The sequence below is a fragment of the Hypomesus nipponensis genome, chromosome 3, assembly GCF_054491055.1.
Source record: "Hypomesus nipponensis isolate SF chromosome 3, ASM5449105v1, whole genome shotgun sequence".
Lineage (NCBI taxonomy): Eukaryota > Metazoa > Chordata > Actinopteri > Osmeriformes > Osmeridae > Hypomesus > Hypomesus nipponensis.
This window is the reverse complement of record NC_140363.1, coordinates 9,392,891-9,407,828: the sequence shown is the minus strand read 5'-3', so window position 1 is coordinate 9,407,828 and position 14,938 is coordinate 9,392,891. Positions and strand designations below refer to the sequence as shown.

At 47.5% G+C, this 14,938-nt stretch overlaps 1 protein-coding gene across 6 annotated transcripts in view; it reads left to right on the top strand.

Moving 5' to 3' along the window:
* Positions 1 to 14,616, top strand: part of meis2a (Meis homeobox 2a) — an 85,517-nt gene extending 70,901 nt beyond the window's left edge. For 2 of the 6 annotated variants that reach the window (XM_084675357.1, XM_084675359.1), the window contains 4 exons: positions 5,996 to 6,054; positions 8,182 to 8,271; positions 9,075 to 9,174; positions 12,799 to 12,930. In XM_084675357.1, coding sequence (XP_084531483.1) covers positions 5,996 to 6,054; positions 8,182 to 8,271; positions 9,075 to 9,133 — 208 coding nt within the window. In that variant the 3' untranslated portion in view covers positions 9,134 to 9,174; positions 12,799 to 12,930. Of the gene's footprint in view, positions 1 to 5,995; positions 6,055 to 8,160; positions 8,272 to 9,074; positions 9,175 to 12,798 lie in introns of all 6 variants that reach the window. The other 4 variants (XM_084675355.1, XM_084675354.1, XM_084675358.1 and 1 more) reach the window with 3 other exon arrangements.
* Positions 14,617 to 14,938: the final 322 nt, after the last annotated feature.

Here is a 14,938-nt window from a genome sequence, read left to right as displayed (position 1 = left end):
TGCGAGTGAGAGAGAGCGAGTTCCGCAGTGCTATTGATTTATTTTAATTAGCAGCTCGTTAAATCGCATCGGTTTGCAACACCAAAATAAAATTATCTGCCAGATTTTTCACTTCAGTGTTAATGAGTGGAACACTTCCAAGCGATGGAGGGAAGGAGAGGATTGACACAGGGAGAGAGAGACGCTAATGATGCTCACACCAGGAGAGACGGTGGAACATACTTTTTGTAGGTGAATGGCGGATAAAAGAGAAAATATGTCATTGGTGAGAGAGAAAAATGTGAAATGTTTCCCATTGAGAACTAGGCTATTTATATATGAAAAGACAGAGAGAGAGAGAGAGAGAGAGAGAGAGAGAGAGAGAGAGAGAGAGAGAGAGAGAGAGAGAGAGAGAGAGAGAAGCAGAAGTATGTAAACACAATGGCTGGCTGGCCCTAGACACTGGCCCTCGCCGCCCTCCGAAGTTCCTCCACAGACGACCGAGCGGCTGAGCTCCGCTTCACATCTGCACTAAATCAAACACGGCGATGAGGTAATGCCGGGGCTCATGTCTCCTGACTCCTGTTTTAACTTAAAGAAAAGAGGGGGCGAGAGAGAGAGAGAGGGAGAGAGGAACCCTACATCGGTGACAGGAGTAGCTGGAGGAAGCTTGAAGAGGAGTAGCTTTGGGGGGAAAAAAATACCCTTTTTCTGATAGTTTATGATAAATCCTACGATAACGGTGATCTGGCGGCGGGCCGCAGCTGCTGCAGTGTCTCCCATTGGCCCAGAGGAGCTGATTCCATCAGTATTTACCACACAGTAGATTAGTAGGCCTGCAGGGGCATAGAAGACACACTGGGACTGGCCTGGGACTGGCCCTCCAACCAGCCCTCGGACAGGACCATTATTGGGGCTTGTTTGCTTTTATTTAACAACCACCTACCCAGGGGTTAATCTACAATCACATCCAGGTCAAAGTTCACCAGTCGTCTTTGTTGTTGTTGTTGTTGTTTTCAAGCCTCATCTTCCCTTTTTGATTTCCAGTGAGTCAGACGCTAGCCATTTGGGATTTGTCTCTGAGACAGGAGCATGGAAGCAATGAACTCTAATAGGAACCAGAGGACGACGATGTTGGCAAACAAGTGACGGGGGATTAAGGAAAGCTATGTTCAAGTTCAGATTGATTTGCGTCTAATCTCACTGTGACTGGCAAACGGAAACTCCAAACCCCATACCCCTCCCCCTCCCCCCCACCCCCCTAGAGTCCCAATTTCAGGAACTCCTCATGTCTTTTCTTTTACAAATTCTCCAGGCTTGATTTTGGGCTTGATTTGGACAAATATCCAGTGAGGCCCTAACCCCCAACCTCTGCTCTCATACAAAGATGTGTTCTGCATGTCATGCCTTTTTTTTCTTCTCTCGCCCTGTCTCTTTTTCTGGCTCTGGCTCGCTGTTGCTCTTTCATCACAAACTCGTCAAACGAGTGACCCCGCTCCTGATTGGCCGGCCTCCCTCGGGTCTCCCATGCTATTGGCCGCACGAGGCTCTCTCAGAGTCTTGGCAGCGCTCCAGGGTAGGGTGGTTTGGCATGAGGATCTCTAAGGGAAGGAATGCTGACAACAGGAGTCCGTTACCAGGTGTGGCCATGAGTCAGTTAAGCAGAAACAAGACTTTTCTGACAGATCGAAAAGACGTAAGAGAGGAGGAGAAAAAAAAACAGAAAGAAGGCTTACAAGAGCAGAGGCAAGCCCGAAAGATTCAATAAGAACGGGATTGCGCCGATTTATATGCACAGTCACTGTCTTTCTCTCTGTCTCTCTCCTTGATATGAGAGCTCCTTGTCTCGCTCTGAAGATACAGTGTGTGGCGTTGGTGGATGAAAGAGAATACTAAGACCAAGGTCTTCTTCAAGGTGAAACTCCTTCACAGGACTGCTCCTCTATCTCTCTCTCTCTCTTTCCCTCCCTCTCAAAGTTGTGGGAGTCCTCTCCTCCCTGTCCTCTCCTCTCCCTGTCGTTGCTCGCACTTCTCCCTGTCGCTGCTGTAGTGTAACACAACCTAGCACGGGTATTTAACACCTAAACGTCTGTTTCCCAGTCGTGGTCATCCCCCCTCCCCTCGGTCGGGGATGGTGTGTTGATCCAGCTCAGAGGAGGCACAGGGTCAAGTGGACTCCTGCTGGTGTGCCTCCATCACTCAGAGCTGCCAGTTATTGTGTTCCGTGGGCCAGACTGCCCAAACACGCCACCAGGACTCTAAATCCTCCTACTGGCTCACTTCATCCACCACATTCAGTTGTAGTTTTGGGTGCTTGTACAGATACGCACAAACACATACACATGCACACACACACACACACACATGCACACACACACACACATACACACATTGGGGCTGTGTGTTTCTGGCTAGTTGAAATGTGCTGGTGGAATGACTGCAACTGCAACCAGAGGCCCATTCTCACTGCGCTGTGAGGAATGTGCTAACACACTCACACACTTAGTCGCATACCTTCATGTACCACACACACATAATGTTCATGTCCACAACACGTGCACACACACACATACACACACTCTACACTTTACATTACACATACACTTTTTTCTGTCTTATGCAAATCTCTTCTCTTGTTCGTCTTTGTGGCTTAATGGATAGTGAGTACCCTGCACATTAAAGAGCAGCCCACCACTTTCTCTCGCTCCCTCCCTCCATCCCCCCCTCTCCTGGGGTAATGTACACATTCTGAGCTGTATCCAGAGGAATGACCTCCCCTCAACCCCCTAACCTTGCCTTTAATTATTTGTTTGAAGACAGCATGGAGTTCCCATGCTGTGAGTCACTGTGTGTGTGTGTGTGTGTGTGTGTGTTTGTGTGCGTGTGTGTGAGAGAGAGAGAGAGAGAGAGAGAGAGAGAGAGAGAGAGCCTGCACTCTTGCACAGAGCAGGGGTAGGCCATAATAAGGGAGACCACCAGATGTAAATAATCAAATATGGTCGGAGGTTTCGAGGTTTGTGTCTGTCTTTGTGTAGTCTGTGGTCTGGTTCAGCTATGGACACCCTGACCAGGGTTGGGGTTGCTTCTTGAGTGTGGACTTGTTCACCGGGGGGGGGTCATGTCTTTGTGGCGTTCCCCGGTCTATTAACCCGAAACCCCTTGCACACACACAAACACGTGCATCCACACATCCATCCATCTGTCCACCCATCCTCCTCTCCCTCAACCCCTTCACCCGCCCACCCCTGCTTGTCTGGCCTTCATCTCTCAGAGATTCCTGCCATGGTTGTTCCTAAGCACACACCATTAGCAGCTCATGGGAGGAGAGAAAACAGTGTTATCAGGCCAAGCTCTGATAATCTCAATTGGCTTTACTCTGACTGATAAAGAAGCTCTAGGGTCTAGGGAGGGGCGTTTCAGTCAACCCACCCGCGCCCCCACCGCCGTCACTATGCCCCACATCCTCCCAGCGTGTTACTGTGGCAACATGTTCAGGGAATATCAACAGAGCCTGTAATGTGTGTGTGCCTGTATGTGTTTGGGCCCTCATGTCTGTGTGTGTGTGTGTGTGTGTTTGTATGCTGGCAGTTGTATTTGTGTGTGTGTGTGTTTGTTTGTGTGTGTGTTTGTGTGTGTTTGGCTAATGTGTTGACAAGAGGGGGCTCCATCACTGCGAAAACTCACATGGAAAATATTTGAATACCCATATGCTTGTAGACGCCGTGAAGAGTCTGTTTTTCATTATCAAATGATCATGTCAATAACACAAACACACCTACATAGTATTATTCTCACAAGTATACGGGTATATTTATATATATATATCGGTAAACAGGTTGTATAAGCTGTGTACACAAAGGTATAGTTTGAATAGATAACCAGGGCACATATTCATTTGGTGCTGATGTCTTCTTAGAATGCTAGGTTGTTCTTCTTATGTGAAGTATGGGAATGTTTAGCACCTGTGGAAAACATTCCCATATTACGTGTTCACAGTCGTACGTTAGGATTTCCGAACCCTCCGAGCGTCTGGCGAGGGAGAGCAGGACGTGCATCCGGGCAGGTTTCACTCTGAGCTCACCTAGCAAGCCTGATGGCTGGAATGCTTCCCTGTTTACTTGCTCAGCTGGTTTTGGTGCTGGAAGCCTCCCCTCACTCTTTCTGTGATTGTTCCTTCTCTCTCTCTCGCTCTCGCTCCCTCGCCCGATCTCTCTCACTTCTTACCGAGCACAGTTAGGCCAAGTGACGTTTCTGAGGACGTACGCAAACAGGAGACACATAGACGAGAGCCAAATAGGGCCAAGCCTTTTTTAACCCGAACACACAATCAGGGAAACAGAAAAATCTTCCCTCGCTGACGGGACCCCCCCCCCTTCCCCCTCTCCTCATATCTTATAGCTAGTGTTCTACCCCCTGCCTGCCTACCTGCACTCCATTTGCCCCCCCAGGCAAATGAGTACTGCATCTCCTTTTCACCGAACGTGTCTTTTGTTACGTTTAACCATGTCACTGCAAGCGGCCAGATTAGGGCTGTTTAAGTTAATGGGAGGAGGTAAGGGCAGGTATCAGGGGTTCACGGGGGATTAGGAACCCCAAAGTGGTTCCAGTCCTCTCCGTCTAATGACCAACAGTGTTGCCCAGCCGTGCCCTCCCTCCCCCCCTCCCTCTTTCCATCCATCGTTCCCTCACTCGCTCCCTCCTTTCATCTGTTCACCCTTCCATCCATCCCTCCCTCACACCATCCGTCCTTCTGTCCTTCTGTTCCATCATCTGGCCCTCCCTCACTCCCTCCGCACACTAAGACCGAAATACACCCTTTCTTCCTTTCTCTGTCTCGTTTTTTGGGGGTTTCCAACGAATAAGCGCTCTCTGGATAGCCCCACAATGATTTGAAACCTCCCTCTAATATCAACCACATGTCAGTACCTGTAGCGCTAACTCCTCGCTGCTTTTTTAGTACGTGAGAGTAAAGAAAGGCAGACCGAGGGAGGGAGGGAGGGAGGGAGGGAGGGAGGGAGGGAGGGAGGGAGGGAGGGAGGGAGGGAGGGAGGGAGGGAGGGAGGGAGGGAGGGAGGGAGGGAGGGAGGGAGGGAGGGAGGGAGGGAGGGAGGGAGGGAGGGAGGGAGGGAGGGGCCATGGGGCCTGCAGGCAGACCTCGCTGGCTGGCTGGTCAGGCCAGAGTGGCCAGCTTGTCTTAAGACTCGGGCCCCGGGTGTCCCGTCCTGACTTAAAAGATGGCCCCCGGCTGGCTGTCACCTCCAGATGACCCCCCTGGTTTTACAGTGCCGAGCTGCAGGAGAGAGCAGGGCCACGGAGCCTTTGTGGAACTGCACTCATTCGCTGCCGTGCTGGTGATAAAACTTCAGACAGCCTAATTGATGGGCTCGCTGACATAACAATACCTTGTGAAAGCGCCGAGTGGCCGTGCCTGGTCCTCATTTATAGACAGCTGGAAGGGGAGTAGAACCCCCTACCATGAAGCCAAGGTGGGGGTCCCAGACCAGCCGGAGAAAACTCGGGCTTAAGGGGGGGTGAAAGGAACCACTTGTATCTTTGCTGTTTGGTAATGTATTTATTTTTTTAAGATTAGCGATAACATTGTAGGAATAATGTTTGTGTGGGGGGTGGGGGGTGGAAGGGGGGTGGAAATGGAGTAGTGTATGTGTGTGCGTGTGTGTGTGTGTGTGTGTGTCAAATGCTGAGAACTCTAAGGGAATGCTTGAGAAATGTTGTCCTGGTGTCCATGGTGACCAGTGTAATCAAAAGCTTTATTAAACAAGGGGAGTGCATCATGAGGGACCTGGTTTCCTTATCCCTGAACAGAAATATTCCTTCATATACTCCAAAAAATACTATTATTTGGATGGCCCCTTACAGGCAACCAGTGGCCAATGCTGGCATTGATTTTGAGGTGTTTTGTGGTATTGAGGTGGTGTAACGGTTGCATACCTCTGCTATGTGAAAGCTACAAGTGGTTTAACTTGTGTATGTCTTCTGTTTTTCTTCTCTTTCTCAGGTTCATCAATGCCAGGAGAAGAATAGTACAGCCCATGATTGACCAGTCAAATCGAGCAGGTAAAGAAAGACAAGAGCCCGTCATTATATAGCTCATAGCTTATATAGGCTTCTCTCTCTCTCTCTCTCTCTCTCTCTCTCTCTCTCTCTCTCTCTCTCTCTCTCTCTCTCTCTCTCTCTCTCTCTCTCTCTCTCTCTCTCTCTCTCTCTCTCTCTCTCTCTCTCTCTCTCTCTCTCTCTCTCTCTCTCTCTCTCTCTCTCTCTCTCTCTCTCTCTCTCTCTCTCTCTCTCTCTCTCTCTCTCTCTCTCTCTCTCTCTCTCTCTCTCTCTCTCTCTCTCTCTCTCTCTCTCTCTCTCTCTCTCTCTCTCTCTCTCTGTACTGTATCTCCCATGGTCCCTAAACACCCCAGCCCTTTCCCAGTATTTTGCTGGCATATACAACATGCCCGCAGCCTGAATTTTTAAGGTTGCCCCCCCCTTTGCTTCCCTCCTTCCTCCTTCCTCCTCCTATCTTCCCCATTCTCAATGGGATGAGTCTGGCTGTGAAGCCTGCCTGTTACTGATTGGCTCTAATTGGATATTTCCCAATATAACTGGAGAGAGAGCGACATTAGCACCCTCTCTGCCAATCACTAATTGGGCACCAGAGGAGTTTGCAAAACCAAACCGTATGAACCGTTTTTGGGGGTTATCTTCATTTTGGAGGGAGATGGCGGGGAGGGGTGCTGTGCAAGTCAATGCCCACAGCTCTTATGTTATTTTGTTATTCATTAAATTCCCTCAAGCACCAGGAGTCAGCTTGTTTCAGCTGGACTCTGATTATCGAGTATTCCTTTACACAGCATTCACCCCCATTCCCCCCCCAAAAAATAAAAACAACAACAACTATCGTATCAGACGGCTTAATTTCAATTTAGTAATTGTGGGTAATGAATTCATCCTGGTCATCCTGGCTCAGGATTGAGAATGAGTTTTATATGATCCATTGATCCACGATTCCTGGCATGAGGCCCACGGATGGAGAGATTTCCATTCCTCTGAAAGGGATTAAGGAAGGCTTCATATTGTAAATTGATAATGCATTGATTTCCCATATCTACCGCGGTCAGACGACAAAAAACGATGAAAGATTGAGTCGTAAACATGCCACTCGCAAATCGAGCAAAGAATCCGATAAGAATTTATGTAGCTGCCTCTAGAGTTGCGTTGACTGTGCCGTTGCCCCAAAAAAAGATAAATAAATATAAAACAAAATGCTGAGTCATTTTTCTTTTGAGGAGGAAAAAAGCTTTTTCGTTGATTGGGGTTTACGTAGCTCTGCATCTAAGAAAGTCCCACCAACCAGGAGGGGGTGGAGATTGTGCAAATGAAGTTAACCAATTATTGAAATGAGATAAGCCCCCGAATTGTGGTGGGTCTCGGTAGAGTTCCTGTGGTTTCTAAGGAATATTTCTGAGAGCGCGCTTTCAAAGTGTGGCAATTTAGCAGTCTTCCCAAAGACAGCATGACTAACAGCTTCGTCTAATCTCTTGGGTTTACAGATTACTGCGGATAATACTGTTTAGTCCGGGAATATTTTTTTTTCTTCTGAAGACTCCAGAGTGCATTTACCCAATTGACTAATAATAAACAGTACAGAAGACAACATAACTAAGCGATTACCGAACAGCTTTATATAAATACATAATGTATTCATTTATTGATCTACTAAATGCTAATAAATTAAAATGAACATAATCATATTCACTTATCACAATTCATTAAAAGGATGAATGGTTGTATTTGAGTTAATGAGGTCTAAATTGTGTTTCTGCATCATGAGCCGATTTGTCTGTAGGGATGGTGATTGGTCGGTGACAGTCTTGGCTGAGTGGCTGAACCTGTCAAACTACATGCTTTCTTTTCTACTGTAGAAGACAATGCATCTTCTCTGTTCTGTAATGTTAACATGAGTGTGTATGTGTGAGAGAGAGACACAGAGATTGTATGTGTGTGTGACTGTTTGCATACTGGATGCCTGTTTGCATGTCCTGGGTGCTTAGGGGCCATGCGCATACTGTAGCACAATGTCTTGCAGTGTTGGTTTGGGCTGGGACAATTGCTGATTGTCTGGTGTGTCTTCTCTTCTTTCTCCCCCCTTCGTGTCCATGTTTTGACTACAATCAGGTTTTCTTCTTGATCCTTCAGTGAGCCAAGGAGCAGCATACAGTCCTGAGGGCCAGCCCATGGGCAGCTTCGTGCTGGACGGTCAGCAACACATGGGGATCCGGCCAGCTGGTAAGGCACCCCCCCCTCCCTCCCCCCTCCCTCCCTCCCTCCCTCCCTCCCTCCCTCCCTCCCTCCCTCCCTCCCTCCCTCCCTCCCTCCCTCCCTCCCTCCCTCCCTCCCTCCCTCCCTCCCTCCCTCCCTCCCTCCCTCCCTCCCTCCCTCCCTCCCTCCCTCCCTCCCTCCCTTCCCCCCTCCCTCCCTCCCTCCTACCCCCCCTCCCTCCCTCATCCCCTCCCTCCACTCATGTCATGTGTATCACACCGCACCCTTGGAAACTGGTCGCGCTGTGGTCACCCTGGCATGCACCGGGCCGACATGATAGCATGCACCCGCTACTAACCTGCTGTAGGAGCGACATAACCACTGCTGACTAGAGGATTACTACCCTGTTACCATCCAACTACCTCACTACCCTGTTACCATCCTACCTTGTTTCTGCTGTTTTACGACCCTACACTGTCACTATTATACACTGTTATTACCCTTTTACAATTCTAAAATCCAACTCCACTGTATTTTCACACCCCTCACTAACTGGCATCTCTGCCTGCTGCCTGAATATCAGCCTCGCTTGTCCTTCCGCTCACCCTTCTCACCTAAAGAAATGCGAAGTCTAACAGAGGAAGGTAGACAATTGCAGAGAGATCAAAAAAACACCCCCTCGCCTCATCACATCAACCTGCACTGACCTTCCCGTCCCTCTCCTTCTAACCCTGAAGTCCTCCCTCTGTCAGGGTCTGTCCTCTGACCTCGATGTGGTTCCCTCTTTGACCTCTGCTGACCTTCTCTTTGGCGTTTATCTCCTCTTCTAGGGCCTATGAGTGGAATGGGGATGAATATGGGCATGGATGGGCAATGGCACTACATGTAACCTCAACCTTGTAAAGCAAAAACGCAAAGAAAGAGGGGGAAGTAAGTACAACTGGGCTCTTTTTCCTTGGGTTCTCATACGTTTCGGGGGCTGGTGGGTTTATACTTTTTTCTTACCCACTGTCTCCCTTTCACTCCACCACAACCCACCTCCCACAACCCCCTTCCCCCACACACCTCCCTTAACCATAATTCTAAAACAGCAAACCCCCCCCCCCCCCCCCCTTCATCGATTCCACACAACAACAAGCTACCAGTGTGGTAGGGGAGGTGCAGCGAGCCCAGGATGAATGGGTGTACTGGGAGTAGTGGGAGCCGCCGTGGTGTCACAAGGCCATCTCATGAAGACCCTGGGAGAGAGAGAGAGAGAGAGAGAGAGAGAGAGAGAGACAGAGAGAGAGAGACAGAGAGAGAGAGAGAGAGAGAGACAGACAGAGAGAGAGAGAGAGAGAGAGAGAGAGAGAGAGAGAGGGGCGACTTGTGGCGCCAGACATCCACCACAACAAAAAAGTGAATAGGGGGGGGTGGGCGAAAAAAAGAAAATACACTCTCCCTCCCATTCCAACAACCAAGTAGGCATGGCAAGCTCAAATGTATTTATCACAACAGCGCCATCGCTCTCCGCCATCTCCGACAGCCAATGCAAATGTTGGACATTTAGGGAAAAAAGACCATCTCCAGGGGCAGGGTCTGACGGGGAGAAATGAAGCAGGCTCCAGCGAAGCGATAAAGAAGGAGAAGTGAAACTGTCCTCCGAGTGACATAAATCTGTCTGGCCGAGGATTGATGCCCAAATTATCTTATATGCAAAGACGGGAACGCGGCACTACATTACGCTCCCTGGTCCAGATATACGGCCCCGGGTGACACCGGCGATCCCTCACTGGGGGGGGGGGGGGGGGGGGGGCTGGAGGGGGGAGACCCCTGTGTTTTGATTATTTTTTACTGGAGGGGGGAGGACTTTAGGGGGACGGGGGGGGGGGCGGCGGTACGTAGTTCGTCACGACACACACACACACACACACACAGACAAGAAACAGTGGGACACGGAGATAAATTTTAAGGGATGGAGACATTAAAGAGTGGAGGTATATGAAAGGGGGGGTTCTATTCTTTCTCTCTCTCACACACACACAGACACACACAGACAGACATTCTCCCTTACACACTCACACCTAGTGTAACTAAATGGCAGTGGTCTTATTAAGTCGGTCATTTCACCTCCTGCTTGCCACTGTGCTGACATTTCAAAAATCAAGACATATCACATCCCAAAGGCAGCAGAGCAGAACAGATTTTATTTAACACCTAAACTCAGTTGCCCAATGAGGCAACAAATCATAACACTTACCTTGATTAAAAGAACCCTTTATATGTAAATGGACATTAGATTTTACATAGGGTCACCATAGCGATTCCTCCGACAGAGATCATTTCACCCCTTTCTCTCTTGTTCTCTCTCTTTTTGTCTTACTCTCTCTCTCTCTCTTTCTTTCTCCACCTCATCCCCTCCTGGCTTTGCTAATGTGTCACCCAAAAAAGACTAAGCAGGAAGCAATGTTCCCTGGAATATCCACACAGAGACAACATTTGCTCAGCTTGGCTAATTCTTAATGTAGGCAATATCGTTCTGAAACAATTTAATTATGCAACATATTTTATGCTTCATGATCAATTACATTAATGGCTTAATACAGAGGAATATTACCCTTTTTTGATTTGATCATGCAGCCAAACAATATGGTATATTTGGTTGTTAATTACGACCATCCATTGAGCTGGACTGCTGTGACATAGTCTGGTGAGGCAGGGTAGAGCAAGGCAAGGAGGTAGAGAGGAGCGGGAGGAGCGAGAGTAGGGATGAGATTGTGATGGTAGGTAGGGTAGGGTAAGGAGGACGAAAGGAGAAAGAGGGGGAAGGCCGAAAGGAGAGAAAGGGGGAAAAGTCGGGAAGCAGCGAAGGAAGAGGGGGGGAGGGGGGGTGAGAGGAGGCAGGCCTGGAGAAGAACGAGGGGAAGAGAGGGACCTGGTGCAGAGTGCTGGCCCCCCGTTATTGTCTTCAGATGGTTTTACCACTCCTGTTAATAAAGGAGGAGGGGTGGGGGGGGGGGGTGCAGATCTACTTAACAGAATGACTGCAGCTTACAAGACTTGAGATTACCAGCTTACAGTGTCAAAAACATCTGCTGGGCCTTTTAACAGGAGCCCCGTGAGGTTATATGGAGGTGAGGGCACTCCTCTTGCCCCCCAACACCCAGATTGATTTACTTATTTTATGACCCCGATAGTGGGGTTTTAAGAGAGCACTCCGACAAACATGTGCATTTCAAATGAACTGACGTGGAAGAGGGCAGAGTATTGGAAAATGGCACAGCTTTCAGCCAATGAGATTGGCCATTAATCTCTGTCTTTGCTGTCCTCTTTATTTTCACCCCCCCGCCCACCACCCTTTCCCATCTTCCCTTCGTCCCCTTTCCTCCACCCTCGCCAGGGCCCTCCAGTGTCATTTCTTAATTGCGGTGTACTAAGGTGGAGGAATGTGGAGAGTGAGCATGCCTGGTGACCTTGCTATGACCCCCCCCCCCCCTCTCCTCCAGGGGTTCACATTACAAAGCAGGCCGGCCCAGACCCAGGTCCATGGCTCCAGCAGGACCCCGAGCCTGCTTGCCCCTGCTTCTCCCCAGGGTCCAGGCCTTCAGACCAGGCCTGTTCCCATACTCCAGTCCCAGGCTCCAGGGCAGTCCCCCTCCCCTCCACCCCTGACTCCTCATACCTCCTCCTCCCCCTGTCTGTTTACAAAAACCAAATCAGAGGCACCTCTTGTCAACCTGTGACTGGAGTCACTCAGGGGTCCCACGGAAAGTAGGGCCCTCTACTCTCCATCATTAGGGACCTCAGCATAACCCTCATCCTTTTCTCTCTGTCCATGTCTCTCTCTCGCTCCTTCCTTTAAATATGTCCCTTTCCTTCTGTCCCTCCTGTCTGCTTCTGTCTGTCTCTTGTGCTTTAGCGGATGTCTTCATTATAAACCCACGCTCCTTCACTTCAGAGCCCAACTTTGTTTTTCTTAAAACTGCTCTCATTGAGGAGGCAAAAGCAAAGCTATTGAATGCTATTCTTAGAATGTTGTGTTGTGAGAGTTTAGCGAGGCCTCAATTATTTAATAACTTCTTTACAGGATTCTAAATCAAATAACGTTCACAGTAGCGGATCCCCATGAGAGAACGCCTGTTTGGTTTGTCGCTAAATTCAGCGAGGGAATTGACTGTTCCGCCTGTAAGAATATTAGTGCTGCTAACATCAATATAGCTGCTTGGTTTTCCTCACGCTCCTTCTCAGCTAGCGTGTCTGTGGGGGGGCAGAGGATCACTTTACAACCAGAGAACTGACCACAAGTCTATCGGACATTGTAAACCACCCTCCATCACCTAAAATAGACCAATGTAATGACTGGTTTTGCTCAGAGAAACAAAAGCTGTTTAGTCAATGAAGCCTCATATTTCCTCAAATATACTGGGATTTATTTTGTGAAACATTCTTTCTTTGGTCGATATGATAGAAATGATGTTTGTATTGTGGCATAATACTGTATTATACATTGTAAAAAAGGTTATTTGTAATCATGACTAACTCCCTCTCTCTCTCTCTTTCTCTCTCTCTCTCCAGCTCTACCAGGCATGCCAGGGGAGTATATACCTCAGAGTGGTCCTATGGGCATGAGCATGGCCCCACCTAGTTACAACCCTTCCCAGATGACCTCCCATCCCTCCCAGCTCCGACACGGACCTCACATCCACCCATCCTACTTGTCCGGCCCCCACCACCACCACCACCACCACCCCCATCACCCAGCCATGCTGATGCACGGAGGACCCCACTCTCACCCAGGAATGACCATGTCAGCTCAGAGCCCCCCCCTGCTGACCCCCCTTGACCCCAGCACAGGAGGACAAGGCCTGGACATCCATGCCCAATAGTATAAGGGAACTGTTACTACGACAACTACTACGACAACAGCAGCTACTTAGAGGAACGTCAACAACATGAACCCACAATCCCCCAAGCAAGCTATTTTGAGACTATTTTTCAGAATAAAAGCGAATCCTTTTGACCAGAATTAGACGCTAAAAACAGAATTCCAGATGAGCTGTGATAAATCTTTTTTTTTTTTTTTTTTACCTGTCAATTTTGTTACTTTCATCCATTGGAGGACCAAGCTGACAAGAACACTTTGTAAAGTCTTGGGCTTTTGTTAAAGATCAACAGAGGATTTTTTGACTTACACATGTGCAACAAAAAAAAAGGAAATGGGATACACGCACACTCAAAAACACACACAACGCACGCAAACACAAACACACTCCCACACATCCAGCATACTCAAGTGACACGTTCAAACGATCTAAAGCCGAAATCGCTCTGGAAGATTTTAAAAAAAAGAGAAAAAGACAAAGACTCCAAGAGTTATAACTACTGTAGTATAAAAAAAGTATAGACTAAAAATAAGTTAAAACTTGTGCATTTTCGTTGATCACGATTTATGTTTCCTGAGCTAGTTCTAGAATAAAAGGTAACCCTTTCTCTCACACTGTGTGTGCTCCTTGTTGGAGGAGAAACTGTCTCATTGGCAGCGCAGCACTATAAACCAGAAGATGGAACAACTCACCATGGCTCCAATAACAGAGGGCCATCGGGCCCTGTCCCCCCACCCCCAACAAGAACAGGGCCTGATGGGACAAGGCTGCTAAGTGACACCTGATCTCTCCAGAGGATTCAGTTTGAACATTTTTCATGCCCCTCTTCTTCTTTTTTGGTTCATGAATGAATGTTTCCCTGTAGGTTGAAAACAAAGTTCTTAGTTTGAATTGCCCAAGCACTGGATTGTGTTGGTTTTATACATTTTTATTTTATTAATATTATAATTTTTTTTTTTTTTGTATCCTGGACTCTCAATGAAAGAGCCTGTTGAAGGAAGCTCAATAGTGGAAAAGCAACATCCTAAAGTGCTTCTTTTGCCTTTGGATCAACGTATACTTGCCATGAGGACAATACTGACACAATGGTGGATTCTATGGCACTGGGAGAAGCAAATGATGGTTGATGCACCAAAAAACCTAAAACAAAAAAAATAGATGAAAAAAAGAACTTAAATTATGAACTCAAAGCTTTTGGGAAAAAGCTAAGAGAATATTGTAACAAACTTCGTACAGAGTTCAGTCTATTAATTGTTTCATGTTAGATATTCTATGTGTTTACCTCAATTGAAAAAGAATGTTTTTGCTAGTTTCAGATCTGCTGTGGCATTGATATTGTATGTCCATGAATTCCTTCCTTTTTCAGCACGTGTTCCTCACTAGATAAAATGCCGTCTCCCTTAAGCTTTGTCAAAATACATTAAATACTTGTATGAGGACTGTGACGTAATGTTTAAAAGGTGTTCAGTCACAAATGCTGTAATAAATATTTCATTTTTGATTTTTGTTAGATTTTTGTGTGATTAACTGTGTTAAAAAAACAAACCTTATTTGATATCCGTAGCATCAATTTAGTATGTATTTTTTTAATGTCCTTGAAGGGTAGATTTACTACCATTTAAAAAATATATTAGTAGTCTAGTGTAGTGTTCATTCATGCTAAGCAAAATACATTATTGCTGTAGTCCTTGGTTTTTAAACCCGTTATGGCTCATATTTGAAAACAACCTGGGGAAATGGTGTCATGAGAAATTAAGGACAGTTGAATCAGTATTTACACAAGATGAAGGTCTACCACTGTGAATGCCTTACAGGCTTGCTATAATGCAGTT